General features: G+C 49.2%; 2 protein-coding genes across 3 annotated transcripts in view; both read right to left on the bottom strand.

Moving 5' to 3' along the window:
- The window catches only part of LOC122380913 (protein dopey-1-like), a 38,306-nt gene extending 31,750 nt beyond the window's left edge, over positions 1-6,556 (bottom strand). Inside the window, exons 1-4 of the mRNA XM_043364526.1 lie at positions 6,496-6,556; positions 965-1,210; positions 504-690; positions 20-185 (exon numbers count right to left, since the gene is read on the bottom strand). Coding sequence (XP_043220461.1) covers positions 20-185; positions 504-690; positions 965-1,111 — 500 coding nt within the window. The 5' untranslated portion in view covers positions 1,112-1,210; positions 6,496-6,556. The remainder of the gene's footprint in view (positions 1-19; positions 186-503; positions 691-964; positions 1,211-6,495) is intronic.
- A 2,142-nt stretch (positions 6,557-8,698) lies between these two features.
- LOC122380935 (bis(5'-adenosyl)-triphosphatase ENPP4-like) lies at positions 8,699-19,017 on the bottom strand. 2 transcript variants are annotated; one of them, XM_043364586.1, is made up of 10 exons: positions 18,930-19,017; positions 15,148-15,581; positions 14,077-14,177; positions 13,287-13,422; positions 12,804-13,023; positions 12,175-12,396; positions 11,595-11,858; positions 11,261-11,375; positions 10,225-10,958; positions 8,699-9,472 (listed from the first exon to the last, which is right to left on the bottom strand). In XM_043364586.1, the coding sequence occupies exons 2-9, from the start codon at positions 15,511-15,513 to the stop codon at positions 10,829-10,831; spliced, it is 1,554 nt and encodes a 517-aa protein (XP_043220521.1). In that variant the 5' UTR covers positions 15,514-15,581; positions 18,930-19,017; the 3' UTR covers positions 8,699-9,472; positions 10,225-10,828. The 2 variants fall into 2 exon arrangements, with proteins under 2 accessions (XP_043220521.1, XP_043220522.1); XM_043364587.1 differs by lacking the exon at positions 18,930-19,017 and adding an exon at positions 18,687-18,869.
- Positions 19,018-21,430: the final 2,413 nt, after the last annotated feature.

The raw sequence follows: 21,430 nt of genomic DNA, 5'->3' as shown, positions 1-21,430 counted from the left end.
GACTGGCTCTGCCACCGACCTGTCGAAGTAGTCTGATCCCTCGTCCAGGCCGGGCAGTATGCCGCTGAGGAAGCCGCGCAGCCCGGGCCGCAGCCGCCGGCCCAGCGGCACAAAGTGGGTCTCGTAGATGGTCAGCAGCGCCGGCCGAACGTTCATCGCCGCGTGACCGAACAATGGGAACAGACCTGAAACGAACGGTTTATGATGGCGAGCAAACGTCAAATGATGAACAGGACAGCAAACTTATCTGAAATAGCCAATAGAACACGTCGAACAGAACTGAAATAGCAACACAAAATTTAAAACAAACATGGGACGACCGGTAAAACACGTTAAACAGAGGTGACATGACCAGTCTGAGGTCAAGATGACCAAACATGTTTCAAAAACAGAGCAAAAAAACAAACAGACCGTGCTTTGTAATCGCAGAGTTGGGTCTTTGATTTATTACCGAACTCAGGGCTCCCGTTTTACGCTGAGCCCGTTGCCCCCGTAGAGCTCACCTGCGCTGTAGATGAACAGCTCCTGGCTGAGCCGGTTGGTGCCCATGCACTTGAACATGATGTCGTAGCATTCCAGCGCCTTGAGGTGCACTCCGCTGGGCAGTGCCGGGTGCATGCACTGCGCCAGCCGCTTACTGATGACGATCCGACTCGGGATCACCGGGTACTTGATGTTGGACACCAGCACCTGTACACACGCGCAGAGGGTGACGCTTCAGGGCACAGCTCCAGCGGATGGAGGGGTCTCTTGCCACGGCATCGTGGCATCGTGCGTCCCTTGCCACGGCATCGTGGCAAGGGACGCATTGAAATTAAATGAATTAAGAAACGCTAATAATCCCACACTTGTATCTAAAAGCGGTATTCCCATTCGCACCACACATACGCACACATCCTTCATACGCGTTCCTACAACGCCGACCACAATAAGACCGATCTGGTCCCCCGGTAGCGGTACCCACCTTGTTAAGTTTGCCGAGCGCCGAGATGAGGTCGGCCCACTCGCTGGTGTACTCGAAGCTCTTGAGCGCCTTGTCCACGGTGGCCGTGTACTGGCGGTACTTGGAGTCGGCGCGCAGCTCGTGCTCCTCCAGTGTGAGTGAGGCCATGGTGGAGCCCCCGCTGCCGCCGCCGCCCGGCCCGGCGCCGCGCCAGCGCCAGTTTCCACCGACAAATTCACAGTCTCAGCTCAGCTTCAGCGCTCTCAGCTGCGGACAGAGCAATACATTAACAAAACCCAGAACGGATTACACTGGATCGTACTAGTTCGCAGTAATGGGACAGGGTATCGCAGTGGATTCTGCGACGCCCCCGGCCGTGCACAAACATCCTGTTGCATTGATAGCCGCCCACGCAAAGTGACAGCCGCATGGCGAGACAAATAAGCACGAGACCGGTGTCCCCGTATAGGTACCGATGGCGGTGTCTGTCGCTGTCCGACCGCGCCAAGGCGTATCACCGCATCGCACCGTGTGTGAGCCGCCCGCCGTGAAAAGGCGCCAACCACTCACGGTTTTATCGCGCGTAAATGGCGCGTTGTGCAAACACTGTAACAACGCACTGTGGAAGATGTCCACGTCAGTCACACCCGAAAACTTTCTACGCCGCCGTATGGCGTGAAGAAATCTGACACCGACGGGGTGGTGGATCAATAGGTAGTAAAATTCAGTAAATCATTGAAAACGGTCACTAAAAAAGACAAGGCCAATAAAATATGGACTGAGTTATATGCAGGGTCACATGATTAGTGTCGCAATAAGAGTACGCTACCAATCAATCACAATCTCATAAATGATTCGGCACTAGTTCGGCTTGTCAGTAGCAAAGGGTGAACGATTCCTAGCAAGCCGAGCGCCCGAGAACAATAACGCCACGAGCGATCAACACTCAAGATGGCATTGCACGTAAAGTTCCGACGCGATAAAAAAATTAGCGCATTATTGCTTCCGTTGAACACCACAAACACACCTGGAGCCGACGGACGCCACGATTCACGACACGGACCGATGTCACACACCCGCCAGGGGCCCAGCACTCGACTGTCGTGTCTCTCTCACACGCACTCACAGTTCACACGCACGTGTCCACGCGCCGGCACAGCACAGAGCCTGCCGACCAGTTAACGGCGGTCACAGAGAGCCGACCGGACGGAGCGTCAGCCGAGGGCGAGAACCACTACAGCCGAGACGCCGCCGCCAATTGACGGTCAAATGTCGGTCAGCCCCCCCCCCCCCTCTCCGTCCGGCGGCGGCGGGGCACGATGACACAAACCAGACAGCCCCTCCCCACCACTACCACGTGCGGCAGTCAGCTGGCTGGTGAGCACGTGAGGCAGCGGCGGTATTAACTGGATGACTGTCTCCACCCAGCGGGCGATCATGGTACCCTTCCCCCCTCCCCTACACCCTCACATGTCCGCACGGGTGTGGGGTGGGGAGACAATAGTACGTCCGTTTGTTTACGGTAGTCATGGAGCACATCGGAATCATTTCGACGCTGTCATAAACCATAGCATGCCGTAGAAAGATGTTCAAGCGTGGGACCGAGAAAAGACGCTTCTACAGGAGACAAGCAATATGTAAAAGAAAGAGCAACAAGGGGGAGAGCATAGACAGTGCGAGTACGACAGACGCATGGGTGTGCCCCTGGCTGGCCGGCGGCAGCTGTGAGTGCCCCGCGTGGCACGTGTCCCGCGCACCCGCCCAGCGCAGCTGTGACAGCCGAGTGGCGCGCCGATACGCCGGCTCGCACCAACAGCAAACACCATCCCACGGCCCACCTGTCCCCTAAACGGCGGCCGTAACCGCGCCCGCGGCGAACCAGTGAATGACGACCAGCAAATTGGCATTTACAACAAGGCACGAGCTAATAACTGGCACATTATTATATCATCGAGTAACTCATCTCTTATCTAAACGGTGCATGGAAATCCAGTTCTCGGAAGGACGTGCTCTGGTAACGATCCTGGTATTAAATGCGGCAAACTGTCCAGCATTACAGTCCATGCTAGCGAGAACTCCCTCGCAACAAAGACAAAGTACAACACAATCACCGATTATAATACCTGAATGACTCATATAGGTAGTCAATACCTATTGTGAATAATATCGCCCACAGTTACCACACTTTGGCGGCAAGTTTCGAGTTTCGATCATCCGGAGTTGTGAGCTCTTTCTGTGGCCAGTGAAGGTCTATGCGGTGTCGCGACTCCTCTGTGGTTAGCCGTCTTTCTGGCGGTCAGTCATAAGCAAAATGGACCTCTCCCGAAAAGCAAATTGGACTTCTAGGCCACACACCTCATAGAGTGCAGTTGTGAGGGCATCATGTGCAGTTGTGACCTCGTGTGGGCCAGTCGTGACCTCTCAGTGATTATTTGCGACATCGTAGAACTCAGTGACCATTTGTTCTTTTGAGAAGCCGTCCGTGACCTCCAATTCCCAGTGTCCAGTTATCGTCCCCTGAGCCTGCTGTGATCTTATGATAGTCAGTTGTGACCTGTTGGGGTCCATTTGTGGTCTGATGACCACTTTCGATCAGTATTCATGTTCATGTCACTCAACCTTACCCAAAGTCAGGGAACCACCCAATGCTCAGTTTAGTCAGCTCAGCTCCCTTGCCTTTTAGATCAGCTCAGCCATCTCTCAGCTCCCCTCCACTAACAGGCCATCACAGGTTCAGCTGTGAGCTGATGGGTAGAGCAATCAAACACCAGCCAATATGAGCAGTGGCTGTGAAGCCAAAAGCCAGGAGTGCTCTATTTCAATGTATGACAAGAGGGATAAATGTATTTGGCATAAACCCCATATGGGAATGGACTGGCTTCTTTAACCCGCGCCCGGCTGGGGGTCCTGGATTTCCACGCCCTGCTGGGGGGGGGGGGTGTTTGAACACCCCCCCCCTTGTAACTCGGCTCCTGGGCCACGTAGCGATACGCGGAAGGCGGCGTTCGAAAGAGCGTCAAAAATAATGACGAAATCACTTCGGTCAATTTTTTGGTCAGGTCAAAGGTCAGGTCACCAGAGGTCATTGAAGGCAAAATTTCGCCGATTTCCAGGTCGAATGTCGAAAATTTCCAAGAAGCCAACGCATAACTCGGGAACCAATAGAGCTACAGCGCCGCGGAAAAGCGCATTCGATAGCCCTATTAACGCCCTTTCTGAGTAATTCTCTCAGATTTGACCTAACGTCAACGGTTTTGCCTGCAGGGGGCAAAAACTGCAAAAATAGCCGATTTTTTCGGAAACAGTTTTTCTGCAATAACTTTTGACCCAAGCCTTGTACGAGCTTACTTTAACCGGCATCGTGTTTCTCTCGTCAAGACGCATCGAATGAACTATAACTTGACCTTGAAAGGTCAACTTGAAAATTTGACCTCAGGTCAAGGTCATGACCTGACCGGAAAGGGTCATGTTGCATATCAGTCGATCCGTATCGTCGAGCTGAACACATCTAAGGCGTTTTCATCGCTCTAGCATGCCTCTATCAAAAGTTATTTGCGAAAAACTGCTAGATACCATTCGTGACCTAAGATGACCTCAGGGCATAAACAAGGGTCACGGACACCATTTTCATGTTCAGTGTGTCTAAACCACTTGTAATTCGGTGTTTGGGAGTGTTTATAATGTCTTTCGTCCAAAAGATGCGCATTTCAATTTTCTCCCATTGACTTATAATGGGGAGGTCGCAAAATTGACCTGACCTTAGGTCATCGATATCAAAATTCTGAGATATACATTTTGTACATGCTATTGCTCTTAGCAATCGCTGAAAGTTTCAAAGCGATCGGTCACTTGGTGTAGCTATGACAGACATTGAAACTTTTTATGAGGTGAGGTCATTTCAAGTGACCTGGTGACCTGACCTTGAATGACCTTGGTCTGAAATTTTCACAACATGTGTAGAATTGATGTATGATAAGGTGTACCAAAAACGGCGGCGCTCCGCGCCGCCGTTTTTTAGATATTCGCGAAAAACCACAAGGGGGGGGGGGTGTTCAAACACCCCCCCAGCAGGGCGCGGGAGAATGAGAATGAATCCAGGAGAATGAAACCAATTTTGGGGCTTACTGATGAGCCTGACATCAGAAGTACACAGTATATCATTTGGAGTTGAAAGTCACACCCTCCAACTCTTCATCAGGGATCCTAGGATCCAAATATCTCTAACATCTACCTCCTCATCAGTAGATCCTGGGATCTTTGATTAAAGAGTTGAACATTAAATGAGTCAACAACATTGGACATTGTTTACCTGCTACCTGCCTCAATCAATGGCTAATGCTGTAGCTGGCAAGTAAAACCATCACTTATGTGTCACACACTAGAGTATGGCATATTCTCATTGACATTGAAAAAGATAGGTTCCTAGTTTCCTTGACAAGTAAAACTGGGATCTACTTGGCACTTCCAGTTCAGGTCACCAGTCAGACAAATAATTGTGCATAACTGTTTCAATTTGATGACAGCCATAAGTTTACTTCCTACAACTGTAGCTCAATTATCATCCCTCCTTGGCCTGAAATATGGCCACACTTATTTCCATGCACCACTGCTGTCTATTCATCTTGTGCATATATGACAGTCAAAATAACAACCTGGAGTTCTTTACAAAGACAAGTCTTCATAAATGATTCAGAACTGATTATTTTGTTAGGATTGCCAAGGTACCAACAAACTTCAACAGATGCTTAGTGTAAGCTTAGTGCACCCACTTTCCATCCTTTTGGTAAGACTAAATCACACTTAGTTTTCGGTCTCATTAAATTCATTACACCAGAAACAGTACAGAAATAACTTACTAAACCCATTTTCAAAAAAAAAACTTGCTCCCTCAGTGGCCAGTGCTTAGATCAAGAAGGCAAATACATAATAAATAATAAATGTAAATCAAATCAAGACAACACATCAGACAGCAACCAGTTAGACAAGACTAATCAAAGTTAAGTTGAGCTGGCTTGAAATAATAGTTTATCTTAAAACAATATGGGCTAAAACACAGACCTCAATCATTAATGTCTACTTCTTGAGTCCTTAATAACCCTGCTTGTTGATTAAGTTCTTCATTGAGTTAGTTGCTTCAAAACTAAAGATGCTATTACCTTCCTCTCCAAGCCATGAAAAATCATCTTATCAGCTATACATCTAAAGAAACAATGCCTACACTGTGTTGCAAAATGTGTACAGTAAAAGCATTATAATTATCATTCCCTACCTTACACCAATATCAAATGACACACCAAACACATTTTCATTTTTGGGGTTTGCCATGTCTATTGTTGAGAAAAAGAGAAATAGGTATACAAACTGAAACTACTATTTGTATTGATTGTGCTATGAAAAAAAAATGCTCGTGTAGGCACAAATCCATCCACCAACCAATCAATCTTGATCTGCATCAAACAATATAAACTTGGCCAACACACCATTGAGGGGCAAATGCGGCGAATGCTAGCCAAATTGAAATTGAAAGCTGAAACACTTTTACTTAAACTTACCCTTCAGCTTCAGCTGTTCCTCCTCCCAGTCCAAGTCCCAGCCCAGTCACTTCAGTAGGCGGAACTATGGTCAAGCGTACCCATTTTCGGGAACGCATTTTCGTTCCCATGTTTGGGAACGATAAACCCAAATATGGGAACGCCATGTAGGCATTATTTAAAACAAGAAAAAGAACCGTTAAATGACGTCCAAAAAATATAAAACGATCGTGAACCGCCTGATAGTTGTCTCAATATTGTTGGGAAAGAGTTTGATATTGTAAGGCCCATCGTAGTTTCAAATCGTTCCCCTATTTCTAAAGCAGTCCATCACCCGGGCCGCGAGCCCAAATTTGGGAACGCTCTCGTACACTGGCGCTGCAAGCGTTCCTTATTATGGGAACGGCGTACCCAAAATTGGGAACGATTTCACCGACGCCTTTCAGGGGCTCTTTTCATTAACAAGCATCACGTCCAACGCCGCAAATTATTGTTAACGCAACAATCATCAGATGACCTTTCCGGCAAGACCGTTGCATGTTTCGCCCGGTCTTCTGCGCTTTTATTCCCGTCGATCTCGCAGCGGGCACGCCCCCCTCTGCAGGATTACGTAATGCACAACGCTCAGCGATGTTCAACAAGGTCTTCCATACCTATATCCACCGTCCGCGCCGAGGGTGGAGACATGTCAAGCACCTGTCTGCTAATCACAGAGAGTTGACAAGCACAAGAAGTATCCAAAAATGGGAACGCTGAATATGTTACACCCTCAAAACACCTAGTCCCAATGAAAATCTAGTTTTTTCCTTTCTTAATGAGTGTAAGTGGCAAAAAGCCTGGTAGGATGGGCACGAGGAATGATCGAAATCAGCATAAAAATTATAAATAAGCCACACAGAGCGACCTATATCAGAGAAATTCCCCCCAAACGATCATGCTTAGAAACGCCGAAGACAAAAACCACGCTCATGACGCTGCTTATAAAACAACGCTAAACAGCTAGCATCCAAATAAAATATGTCTTTCAGGGCTGATAAAATACAGCTGAATGATTTTAAACCACTGAAACTGAGTTTACAACAGTAGTTCGGTAAAATCACTGACGTTCCACGCGGTCGATCGCCCCGACACCAAAAGTCAACAATATTACCTCGGGACTGTCCGCGTGTTCGCTTGCATATGTCAGCATCTGGTGTCGCTAGAATGAAACTTCATAACCAGGCGAAAATTATTATACTTGACCTCAAAATGTAAAAAATGCTTCATTTTCCTTAAAATTGCATGTTAAATGTCATATAACCCATATTTCCACCATTCTGTCATTTTTAAAAAAATCATTAAAAATATCATTCCACGGTCAATTTCCTTGTTCCACGGTCAGATTAAAGATAACTTTATGGAGATTTAGTAGATACTTAAATCAGCGTGCACTTTTTTGAGACGTGATGCACTTTTGAGTTTTAGTGGGCGAACGGCCGAAAAATTGCCTTCCGTTCTCATAAATGGGAACGCCCGTTCCCATATTTGGGAACTCCGTTCCCAAAAATGGGAACGTTCCTATATTTGGGTACTCATGACCATAGTTCCGCCTACTGACTTCACTTGACGACTTGCTAGACCTACTGAGTGTCAAGGCCGTATAAGCTGAGTGTTGCTGCTTGATTACTACAAATGTGAGCAGAGATAATTAGATGTAGCTCATTGGCTACTAAATAGTCAGGATTCTCAATAACTATTACCTGACAAAATGTTCAACATACAGACTGAGATGAAACAACAAACAATTGGCAACTGACGACGCAGTGTTGATTCAACATTATCAAGGTTGGCATATTGCAGCAGTAAATTGACCCTAAAACGCTGCAAGAATCTGAGCTTGAAAACTGGCGCCCAAAGGTCTTCCCGATTTCTCGTCATTCCGAGCCTGCTCAAATGCCAGCGGTGATAAAAAATAATAGCAAAACTAGAATAGAAAAAATAATCGAACTAGGAGATATAATTTCACACAAAACTTTTCAGCAGTTACAAGAAAGTTGAATGGTCGTCCAAAGTAGCAGAAGTAGGTATCCACATTTCCGCAACATTGTTCACTGTTCATGTTGCAAGCACTTTACAAACCTAGCGGATATGCACTTCAATGCCTATGCATATTACTCAGCATATGCCATGCTTGCAGACTGCAAGCGCTTTCCCAAAGTACCTAAGTACCAGGCAAACAATGGAGTTAGAAGCATGCAGATCATATTTAGCACACATACACACAACAAACGACAGCACTGCTACGTAAAAAGCAGCGACGCAGAGATATTACAAACGTATGCCGGCAAACGATCGTGGATGACTAGAAATGGTGGAAACGGCACACGATTCTGATGGCTGTCGATTCAGAATTGACACAAACAAGACACAGGCAAATGAGAGCCACGGATATCAGTGCCATAGGCCGAGCTTTGATATGCCTAGCCAAATCATCAGGCAAGGTCCGAATTTATCACGTTCTGCATCATCGTAAATCACTATTGAGAACAGAAAAGCGAAGTTCCCCACACAGCAGCAGGGGATGTAAAGAACACCCTAATATAGAAACTCACAATGATGCACACTGCACAGTTTTCATAGATAACTGTATGGAATGCCGCAATGGTCTCGTGTTCCCTATCCTATTCCCAAACAGAGCACTCTCAACGACCAGCAAACCCCGTAACAAACATTGAGCAAACCTGAGCCGCGAGCACCGAAACGCTCTCCGGCTGTCCCCCACCATCAGCACAGCACAGCAAACCACAGCACCGGTCACACGGGAGCACACAGGATGCCATTAACGCAGGGATCACAGCGTGCACGCCGCCGACGCCCAGTCTCGCAGGGATTCACCCCGCCATCGGGCGCATACTCAAACGACAAATCACAAACACAGGAGCGCCCAGAGGTCGGCGAGGCCCGTGGTTGCTCCGTCAGGGAATGTTGAAAACCGACGCATGTCGCACGGCCGGAGCAGCTGCCAGGAAAAGACGGAAAACGGGAACAGCATCCACTTTACGTAACAGGTGCAGGAGAATCTCAACAAGGTGAACATGGGAGAAAGACAGGCGTAGCAGCTAACAGCAAATCTTCCTGTGCGTAGAACTGATACACTCGGATAAGTACTAAGTAGGGAGCACAACATTCTAGAGAGCGCATTATAACGAATTTTTTTTTTCACGGCATTTGTTGATCTGAATGTATAGCTGTGACGTTGCCCAGGCGGGATGAAGTTGTGTGAAATGTTGAAAACATGCCTAAGTCTACTTAATTTATAGGAAGTCATTTCGCGTTGTAAAACAGTTAAGATAGATACAAACCGTTGAAATAACTAATGCGGCACCCAGCTGGATAAATTCAGATATGCAATTACCTAAGAACCACCGCGCTCAGGCTGAGATCTTCAGCTATGGAACGTTGAATACTTGATGCTCGAATAAATTATGATTTTACTGAGAAGTTGACTAGGGGGTGGAAGGCACGCCTTCCGCAGTAGGCAATAGCTGGTACACCGAATATAAATAAAGGGATTAAAGGCCGCCGTCCACTGCGACGGAATTCCGTCCGGAGTCCGTCCGGAATGTCGCCGCACGCTCGCCGCATCCGGTCCGGATGCGGTCCGGATGCGGAGAGCTAATAAATGTTTCCTATCACTTATTACCAAATAAAATATTGCAAGTAACCAGCAGCGAATACTCTTGCCATTCTAAGGAAATAATTTTTACTTACTTCATGATGATCGAGTTCCAATTCTTCGTACAATTCACAATGTTTGCCTCCGATACGGCCCCAAACCACGTCTGTTCCGGACGTTCCGGATGCGGAAAAGTTCAACGCGTCGAACATCACTCTTCCGTCTCCGTAGCAACCGCATCCGAAACGCATGCGGAGAGCTGACGGAAAATCAACAGCTGATTGCCGTTCGGATGCGGTCCGGACGGAGCGCACACGATTTCCGTACGGACCGGATGCGCCCATAGGGTTCTGTGTTAAATTCCGTACGGACCGCACGCGTTCCGCACAGTGGACGGCGGCCTTAAGCCCTTACTTCGGAGCTCGAAGAAATAAATTCTCCAACTTTCTGGTTGTACGAGCCCCCAGCTGAACTCCGACGTGTACCGTCGGGCTTCCTATCCTACACAACCATCATGGAAGTGGTTGGTCGACGGTCTTTCAGCCGACGGTCGGCGGTCGGGGTCCTCCATAAGCCGGCCGGTGGTCCTTCAGATTGCAGTCAGCGGTCTTTCAGACGCCGGTCGGCGGTCTCTCAGACTCCAGTCAGCGGTCTCTCAGACTCCAGTCAGCGGCCCTTCAGACTCCAGTCAGCGGTCTTTCAGACGCCGGTCGGCGGGGGTGTACTCTCCGAGAGCAGGTGCTCAGCCTCCTCGCCGTCGATGCCACCGTGGCCCACAGCCGCGCTCACCCGGTCAGCGCGACTGTGCACACGGTGAACTGGCGAATACCTGCGGACGGGGAGCCGCTGGAGTCAGTGACTGGGTACGGTACGTCCGTCATAAACAGAACACCGCACATAGGAACAGAGATCCCGCGGATAGCTTGGGAACGTTCAGTGAATTCCTTCTTCCTCTCACGTACATACTAATGGGAATGTAAAAACTAAAACCCATCCATTCATTTATTGTTTTAGGTGTCAAATAATTCGCGAAATAAGCAGAGGCCGAACTCAAGCGCAAACGCAACAACAGCAGCTGTCCTGCTGTCATACCTCTGGGCTCACATTCTGCACTCGTCCGCCTGCCCTCACCTGAACATGTATCCGTTGATGAGGGATGAGTTGACAGACTGCCTCCTCACGCTCCGTTTGATGACGGCGATCACGAGCGCTACGACGCAAGACCCGAATACCACAGACAGCACCACTGGAATATAGCAAATCGTAACGTGTAAGGATTATTTTTTAGCGTAGACTAGGAACATTGCATTTGCACGGCGAAAATAAAGCAAATTCAAGTTTCAAACCATATATGCACAGCCGCTTTCTCATTATTCTTCCTATTCAGTGTTATCTGATATGTACGACGCCCAAGATTCATTCAACTCCCCCCCCCCCCCCCTCCTCCCATTCCACTGCGCCCCACCTGCGGTCCAGAAGCCGGCGCCGGCGCCGCCCGCCCAGAAGGCGGCGCTGTCGGGCGCCAGCAGCGGCTGCACGCGCAGTCGGCTGCCGTTCAGGGCGTCGTCGGCCAGCGGCAGGCGCAGCACCAGCGCCGCCAGCCAGGCCACGTCCACGTTCTCCATCCGAGTGGTGTGCACAAACTGCCGCCGGAAGGCGGGCCCGCGCGCCAGCAGCGGGTGGTCCATCAGCGGCGAGGCCGGGTCGTAGCCGTGGTCACCGTACGGGCCTGCCGCGGTGGCGGGGAGCAGTCAGCTGAGGTCATGCAGACTCAGAGAATCGAAGGAGATTCAGACTATCAGGCGGCAGACTCAGGGAGATGCATCCCGTACCTTTCTGGTATTGTAAGTATACTATCAATGAATGCTGACTTCTCAACTAGATATCGGTTTCTGACGGACCCGTACAGCGACTGTGAACCCAGCTTACACATACAAGCAGCCCCACAGAGCATTGGTCACAACGATATGACGTCAGAGCCTCACCAAAGTCAAAAGCTACAAAGCTGTATAGCCCTGACCACCCTAACCACACACGGCGCCCACCTGTGCCGTTGCGTCCCATCTGCCGGTAGTACTCGAGCGTGCGGTTGAAGGAAGCCGTGGTGAACATGTAGCCCAGGTCGGCCACCAGCAGGATGTCGGTGACGCGCGGGTTGTTGGCGTAGTGCCACCGTTCCGGGATCTTTTCCTTCAGGTAGACGGTGTAGTTGAGACCGAGCTTCTCCGAGCCGTCCCGCAGCAGGCCGTACACGGCCAGACTCTTCCCTGGCCAGAGGGTACAGAGGGGTCAGACAGGTCAGCGCAGCGGACACAGAGGGGTCAGGGAGGTCACAACAGCAGGCCGTACACGGCCAGACTCTTACCTGGCCAGAGGGTACAGACTAGGGGTCAGACATGTCAGCGCAGCGGACACAGCCGGTCAGACGGGTCACAACAGCAGACCGTACACGGCCAGACTCTTACCTGGCCGGAGGGCGCGGAGGGGTCAAACAGCTCGCCGCGGCAAGCACTGCGGTAAATTGGCCAAGCGAGTCACCATGGCAGGAACTACAGTCAATAGTCATGGGTTCAAAGGAGTCACGGGACCAACACAGGTCAGAAGGCTAGCCAGGAAGGAATGACCCAGTCAGCGGCAGCAGCAGCAGTATTATCAGAGAGGTCTGGCCACTGACCTGTGACGGGCAGCACGCGGAGCACGGGGTCCGGTCCGAGCGTGGTGTACCACTCGGGACTGACAACTGTGTCCAGGTTGATGAGGTGGTCGGCCGGCACGGGCGCCATGCCGTGGTCCGACGTCACCACCAGGTTGACGCGCTTCTCCAGCTCGAACAGACGCAGCGTGCGGCCGATGTAGCCCAGCAGGCGGTCGGCGCGCCGCAGCTGGGCTGAAACCTGCGCAGACCGGACGGCCGGCGGGGTCAGCGAGACAGGGCATGATAGGAAGGAGCGCAAGAGCGGGCATTGCGCTACCAGAACACAGCTAAGTCGGGTATCCGGGGATAAGCCGGGAGAAAGTGTGCAACGAGCCATGAGAGGACAAAACCATTAAACGTACTGCTCTCGGGGCCCAGATTGACCTCCTGTGTATTCTCCGGGAAATGAGAACGACCACCTCATGACGTGGGTCCGATGCAGCTGCTCTAACGGTAACTGACCTGCGGCGAGTCCGGTCCGTACTCGTGTCCGGCCGAGTCGGGCTGGTCCAGGTACCAGAAGACCAGGTTGGCCGGCCGCTCGGTGTCCCGCAGCCAGTCAAACACCATGCTCACCTGGTCCTCCCACGCGATCGAGCTGCCGGACACACACGGGGTCGGTCATAACGGGTGAGGGTGACCGGTCCGGATTCGGGCGGGGCTGCACTGATTACCGATACAGTGACGCCGGAGGAAGTCGTTAGGACTGCATTCCCTTGAAATAGCAGGGCAGATCATAAATGGTAGGCATACAGAGACGCTCATTGTTCACCGGTAGGTATATTTCCACGTCAAATTATTTGTGTTGGTAAGTGCAGCCACTCGTTTACGTCAAATGTGGCAAAAGTTCGACTTTGAACGAGGACGATATAAAAATATAAATTGTACATTGTCCCAACCAGTGCTTAGATAACCGGCACTACAGGTTAATCGGCCTCACTTGTGTCTAAGACTGTTAATTATCCGAAAACGACCGGGTGTTTGAATCATGTCAATAGATGGTGCTGGCAGTAAGCGCCTGAAGGGCTAGGCTGACCCGCAAGGTCCAGCTCACGGTTTTTGGCGAAGGCAGCCGTTGATAAAACTACAAATATATGAACTGTCCTTGCTTAGACTGACGGCTTGCAACCGCTGTATTTACGGTACACAATATACTGCTTATCGAGCGGTAGGTACTGCAATGCCATTGGAAATTGAGCGAACGGAGCCGTGGAGCGAGATTGCCGAAGTGCCGGCGGCGCCGGATACGCACCTGTTGTAGGTCTGTACGTAGGTGGGCGGCTTCAGGAAGGAGCAGCCGGGCCACATCATACAGCCGCTGAACCGGTCCGGAGATGTAGCCTCGTTCAGGGCCTGGCGAGGCACCGGACAGACGGTCTTATCGTAGGGAACGGGTACAAATAAAAATTATAGGTACAACAGACCAATAGTCCGCCATCTACTTGGAAACGTCAATAAGAGATAACGCAATACATTACCCAGATAAAATCGACGATAATCGAAATTAACAACGCTAGTCGCTAGGCATCAATACTCGTAAATATCCGCCGATGTCGATAACACATGACCTAACTGCATCGATAACGCATGACCAAATTGCATGACCCGGCCCAGCTGTCGATCGCTATTTTTTTTTTCTAACTAATAGTCCGTAACCCATGATCAGGCAACCAGGAGTGCCTCCACCCTCAGTCCCAGCGACGTACAGAACCCTTACGTTAACACCAAAATCAATATCGAAGTTGAAAAAGTCGCGGCACTCCCTGCTAAGAAGAGGAAAAAAACATAAAAGAAGCCGAAATTGACTATGTATGATGTCACCTAACTTGGTTAGTAGATACAGAAAGCAATAGTAGTCAATGCCAAATCCAGCATAAACAGAGGCCTCTTGCACCAAACTACCTAGCTAGGTAAAATCGAAAAACCGGTTTCAGAATAAGCTAATCTAACGGTGGTAAATTTGTTTGCAATAGCCCAATACATTATCCTACATGTGCTTGCTAAATTTTGCACGCTAATTGTTACATTTGAGACTTGGACTGGGTATACGATGCAAAATAATCCAAGCATTGGTGCAAGAGGATTTTGGTGCAAGAGGCCTCTGCCCGCTAATTCAGGGTTCATTAGTACATTGTTAGTGAGGAACACGCACACACTCTCTTGGAAGGGGACATTAGTGGGGTAAATCAGGCCTGGTCTAATTCTTGCATATTGTCTTGCCACCCCTCTCTAATTTTATTTCCCTAAACTCTCCAGTTCTGTCCATACATACGACGGCAAATGAGTTAGGAGCACACTCCATCCCCGTCCCGTCGGCACCCACCCAGATGGGCTGCACGGCGTCGCTGTAGTTCCAGAACTCGGTCTCGTTGTGGTCCACCAAGCGGCCCGTCTCCGGCTCGACAAAGGGCCCGATGACGCCGTGCGACTCCGAGTAGAGCCCGGTGGCGATGGAAATGTGGTTCGGGTACGTTTTGGACGGGAACACCGGCTGCACGTGCGGCACGAACGTCCACTGGGTTCGCAGCTGGTCAAAGTGTGTCAGATTGGCACGTGACAAGTAGTCATAACGGAAACCATCCAGGGACAGGACCAGTAGGATTGGCTGCTGTGAGAGGCCACCGGCCCGGAGACTGCATCCAGCCAGCAGCAGAAGCAGCAGCTGAAACCGCAGCTGTCTGCTGCCCATTGTGGCCAGGCCAGCAGCGCAGCACACGACGGAGATCACAGAGCAGCCTGGTCACTCAGCCTGCGACACTGCAACACAGAGGAGTTGTATGATCACATGCCTGTTACCTGATCACCAACGGGAACAGAAATAAATGACTCACAGTCACATCAATAGCACTAAGAATACCTACATAATAATGGTGGTAAAGCAGAAGAAAACATTGGTCTTTGTTAACTGCATCCCAATTTGAAGAGCTTAATTTAGATTAAGAATGAAGTGCATGGCGAGAGCAAGCACCCCGGTTATAATAGTCGGGGTCCAAAGCGCAACAGGCACTTGATCTTCATGAGCCTCCTGATAGGTATGGTTGTGGTTAGTGGCAGGCCACAGCCAGGTGAAGTCAGTGAGGGGACCGGCCAGCCCATCCTCGAATATGTGTGCACATTTAACTTTCAATTCTGACTCCAACTTCTGCCAGAGATCAGGAATAGCATAAGAGGGTAGAGGGCGCAACAAACTCTGCTCAGCATTGGCTCTGGGAATCCTTGTGAATTTTTCCATTCAAAAGGTTCTGACTAGATTTATCAAAAATATGTTTAAGTGCATGCCTTTTGTCTAAATAACTATCAGAACCCACTGGCAAATCCAGAAAGGCAGTTTTGAATGCTGCGGGTGGGGGGCATACCACTAAAAGTTTCTCCGAAATTCCGAATTAAAAAAAGCATCTACTAACATCCCAGAAACCGCAAGTTCCCCCCCTCCCTGGATCTGGCAGTGTCAAAGTCACTATACTAGCTAGCACGAGTTCCAACAAGCCTATGCAGCTTTTTTTATAAAGTTAAGCCATGAAGCCATGAATTACCATGAAAAACCACTAAGCCATGAATTAAGCGTTCCTGGACTGGAAACTCCGCCGATTTTCCGACCACGCAATATCACGGCAGATAGGGCACTGGCGCTATTTTAGAATTGCGTCCTAAGGGCGAAAATATGAAAATTAGTTGACAGTTATTATGCATTATTTCATCAAAAAGGACTTTTGCGATTGATGAGGAACGACAATTATTGTCGACAATTATTATTGTCGCCAATATTTGGCGACAATTTGCATTGACAAGTCAAGAATTTCGGCCAACTTTATGGCTCCTAATAAAAGAGCTGTGTGTGCTAGTGACTAGTTGGAGCCTTACCAACTATGAGAAAGGACTAGAAATATGTTGAAAGTATCTAAAATTGTGTCTTCCCAGCTAAAACTCACTAATTTTGTCCCATGCTCCTGCATCTACAGCAGTGGTCGGCAGGTCCCCCAAGGTAGGTTAGCCCGCGCCCCGCTGAGCTATTCAGCCATACGCGCCCTGCTGGGGGGGGGGCAGATTCTGCCCCCCCCCCCCCCTGTCTCACTTCCGAACCGATGATCGTAAAAAGAGGGGAAAACGGCAATCGAAAGCTCTCAACAAGGCGGATCTTAAGAGCCCAATTTTTTTTGCTTAAGTAGGTCAGAGGTCAGGTCATGAGGTCAGGTCAAAGGTACAAAATGCAAGTTTCTACAGTTACAGGCCTTGCACCGTAGTTGCCGAAGAATGGACTGAGACTGATTGCCCAAAACGTGTTCTTAGGCTACCAAGACAATATTCGTTGCATACAATATCATGCAAATGTCAAGATCAAGGTCAGGTCAGGTCACCAACCAGACTGGAAAACATCCATACACTACGCCGGACGCCCGTGAGACCCTCTTGCGCCGAAATTCGGCGCAAGCGATTTTACGCTGAAATTTCTGTGTGATTTGCGCTAAAAATTAGGTGCCTAAGCCTATTTGTGCTAAAATTAAGCCCTTTTATATAAAGCACATGTGCACATCTACCGATCTTTATGAACTCCATGAACCAGACAGAGTGTTCCGGGGCCTTGTATGCTCTCCCATGTTTGAGCGTCCGAATGAGTTTTTCATTTCCACAGAAACCCAATACCTCAATAGTTTTAGCGCACTCTAGCTTCATGCCGTGAAACAAAGCTGGAGCCGTGAGTTCCGGGGCCACAAATTTGTGCCGATGTTAATATCGGCGGAGCAGTGTGTTCGAGGCTGGTGGGAGTGGCAGCGAGGGCCGGGCAGCGGAGCAGCATATCACCCTCTTCTCGGCACACGGCGCAGAGCGCCGCGGGGCACCGCTTGTCTGGGCACTGCTGGCACGCCGCGGAGTGGAGACAGCCGATTCGGTGCCGTATTGGAGCGAGCGGCCCCAGTGGCCCGCCCTTATCTGGTGCACCGAAACGGCATCCTCTCGGTCCGCTCCGGGGATAGGGAGCGGCGACGTGCTCCCGAGGAGTGGCTTGAATAGTGATTCTGAGCAGTTGTCGCGCCATTGATGCGAGGCCGCACAGTGAACCGCCCTGGTCAGCGAGTGGGCGTTTGAGGGCAGGGCGGCCGCCTGTTTTGCCTAGTCGTCCGCGCTCTCATTCCCCTCGATACCGCAGTGGGCAGGAACCCACTGCAGTATTGCCTAACGACGCTTGGTGATGCTCAACAAGGTCTTCCATACCTATCTCCACGCCAAGGGTTGAGGCCTCACCTGGGCAGCTGCTTCTCCGCTGAGTTCGAGCGGCTCACCAGTTCGAGCACGCGACGACCGGGGCGGGGAGGTCGGTCTCGTCCCGAAACCTCTCGAGCCGCCCGCGGGGCGAATCTGCTGCTAGATTGACCAGCGTACCGCATAAATTCGGTGACCGTCTTTCGCCAAAAAATTATGCGACCACCCTGCGCCGAAAAATTCGTCCGCCGCCATGCGCTGAATTCGGCGCATGCGAAGTTACGCCAGACATGCGCCGAAATTTTTGACGCAATCCCGCCACTACGCCGGACATATTCGGCATAACGTGTATTATTTCCAGTCTGGGTCACCAAAAACGCAATATAGAAAAGGGCATGCGCGACACATGTTTTAAAGGTCATTTTATTCATAGAATTCAATAGGCACACTCAAAAAGTGATATGAACCACATCTGGATGAATTGCAGCGACCAATTGCAGGTCAAGATCAGGTCGAGGTCAGGTCAAGTGAGGTCAAATTTTGAAGTTGGTTGCTAAAAAGTTTTACGTGCGCACATAGCCGCACACAGCCGGCCGCCGGGCCCAGTCCCCTTATTGACTTTGCCTGGCTGCAAGTGCGGCCTGCAACCAACTGCAAGCATACCTGTCAGGAGGTCCATAAATGTCAAGCGCCCGTCGCGCTTCGAACCCTGACTGTTATAACTTGGTTATAACCAAGTTATAACCGGGAACGCGAGCAATCACCACGCAGAGTCCAACGCTCTACCAAATGAGCTACGGGACCGGCTTTGGTGAGAGAATATCAACAGCTAATTATCGCTCAAAAAAGATAACAATGCAAGAAATTATATAAAATGGAAATGAATCAAGAGGTCATATCGCTTACCCAACGGCCAGCGTGGGTCTCTCTCCCGGAAGTGAAGACATATTTTGTCGCATGATGCCGCCTGTAGCGTCATAGTTGTCTCAGCACCGGTTTGTTTACATGACGATTGCAATAAGAGTATTCAGGGGGGTTCGCTCCCGTGCCTTCAGCATTTACGAAATGGCAACAGCCCGTGAGCAGCATCAGCGCTCACGCACATGTTCAAGGAAAACAACGTGTAATGGACTGCTAACGACGGCCCTCTCCACCAATCAGCGTTCGGCATCTCGAGCGCTGATTGGCTGGTAGCAAACGCGTCATATGTGGGTCTCATTTTTTGCTATCAGTGAACGCGTTATTTAATACACAGTGGCCTATGGAGAATGGCACGCGGAATTGGAGGTCAGTGTTTTATTGCTTCGTACATGCGAATGGAGGTATTTGAGTGGCATTTGACACCATTTTCGAAATCTACAGTGAATTTCTGATCGACTCATGTATATATTTTTATGAATTTGACAGTATTAGTGCTACATAGTCGGTGTTTTATGTTGGTGTTGTTTCTCTCGACCTTTGTCTTGGACGTTGATCATATCTTTTCTCGAAAATGCTTGCCATAACCAGGTCTAAACTATATCTGTATAAAGGGAAATATGTGTTGAATATGAGGAGAAAGTAGTAATGACCATTCTGCCTATCAAACTGCCAGAAGGTGTGCTTGTAAGGTGATTGAAACTGCAGTACGGGTTGCAGATGTGGGTTTGACATCAGCATTGTTGTTGTACCCCACTTGCTCTAATAAAATGGCAACATGGGGTTATGTACACACTATTGCACAGCCTGGTATCAAGCTGGTTGATATGTGGAGGATAATGAAAGCATAAAAACCCTTCTTAAATGAATAGGAGCGTTGCGTCTTGTGACTTGTCAAGTCATTTTAAATCAAATGATTGTGATTGTAACTTTTACTTCAATTATTATTGCAAGTTTTGACCTTTTTAATCATCAAGTTTTATGTGTACCAATTTCATATCCCTGTGTAATGTCTGTGCGGCTTTGTGCAGTGCGCATGTCTTGAAACAAACCAACCAATTTATTTTGTACCTTTTTGTACTTCATGTATGCCAAAATGTATGTCAAAGGACAAAAATGTCATGTCTATTATCATTGACACTACTACAGCTAACTTTGCCTGTATTCCTATCTTTCAGAGGCATTCAATTCAATCTGCTTTCCAGTGCAGTACCCAGGAGGCTGCAACTGAAACTCGCACAAAGGCAATCAAGTGTCACTTCATCAGCCTGCAGCAACAGCCCATCTGTAATCAAGATATGGATGAAGTGGCATAGAAGAACAACCAGTTCAAACATGAAAAGATGTATTTTGTTTTGGACTATTTCTTAGCATAACAGAACAGCACACTTGCTGCTTTTTATGTTTGCCCTGTGTGCAGTTTTGAATAATTTTAACTATGAAATGTTTTTGCCAACTCTTCTCTTTACATAAGCTTTCTTTGTCATGCATGTGTAATTTTGAGTTTACATGCATGATGTAGGCATAGGTATTTCCCTTGGCTTCATAAAACTACTTTGCTTTGCAAGCTTTTGTTATGGACATTGGTGCTTCCTCAGATGTGTCCAGTAGTTGATGAAGGGAGAAGAGTAGGACAGCTGATAGCTATTACCAAAAATATGTGCTTGTCTGCACTTCGGGCTGTTCCATCATATGCAACCTCTATTTACTTTGAGTTAAAAACACCTCATTTTTTGATTCTTTCCTGTGTCTGTGGCCATTGTTTCCGTGGTGCTATAAACGTCAAGTTTGAAGTTGGTATCCAAGTGAGCAAAATGTGCATTATTTTAGTCCGTCTTGAATCATTCGTCTTGAATTATATCCCTAACTGACATCCTGTTATTTGTCCTGCAATGTCTGTGCCTGTGTCCGCCCTTACCTCCGTCTCCAGCCTCCAACCAGCCCTGCTGAGCTCTGTCGCCGGCGCGGTGTGTCGCAACGTGCTGTTTCTCCACTCCAGCCGACAGCTGCTAGGAATCGTCCTGTGCCACGCGCCATGCGACACAGCAATTGTAAGCTGCAGGTCACATTCGGACTAATTGGCTCCGCATATGTGCATCCGGCCGAGTGCTAGTCGATATCAGGGACGTTGGTCGGACTGTTGTGGCGGCGTGCATTGTGCTGGTTGAAGTTGTTGTATTTCTGTTAGTGAAAAGCATTAATACATAACCATGGCCGCAGCCCAATCCAATGTTATTGTGGATTTCAGAGGGAGTGGCCAGTCAGGAGGGCCCCATGTGGGTATGGATCCAGTGTCCAGTGGGATTGGCTAAGATTTCCGGCGATTGATAAACGCTTCTATGATAGTACACCTAGTCCTATTGAGTTATGAGGGGAGGTGACGTGAGGGACCTGACCTTACTAAACTCTTGTGAAAACACGATACATACGAACGGTAAGAAACCGACAGCCATTCTTTCCGCCAAGTATCATCTTTCTGTGAAGGATTT

Source organism: Amphibalanus amphitrite, unplaced genomic scaffold (genome assembly GCF_019059575.1).
Source record: "Amphibalanus amphitrite isolate SeventyFive unplaced genomic scaffold, NRLGWU_Aamphi_draft 000109F_arrow, whole genome shotgun sequence".
Lineage (NCBI taxonomy): Eukaryota > Metazoa > Arthropoda > Thecostraca > Balanomorpha > Balanidae > Amphibalanus > Amphibalanus amphitrite.
The sequence above is the reverse complement of the archived record's forward strand: the minus strand, read 5'-3'. Positions and strand labels throughout refer to the sequence as shown.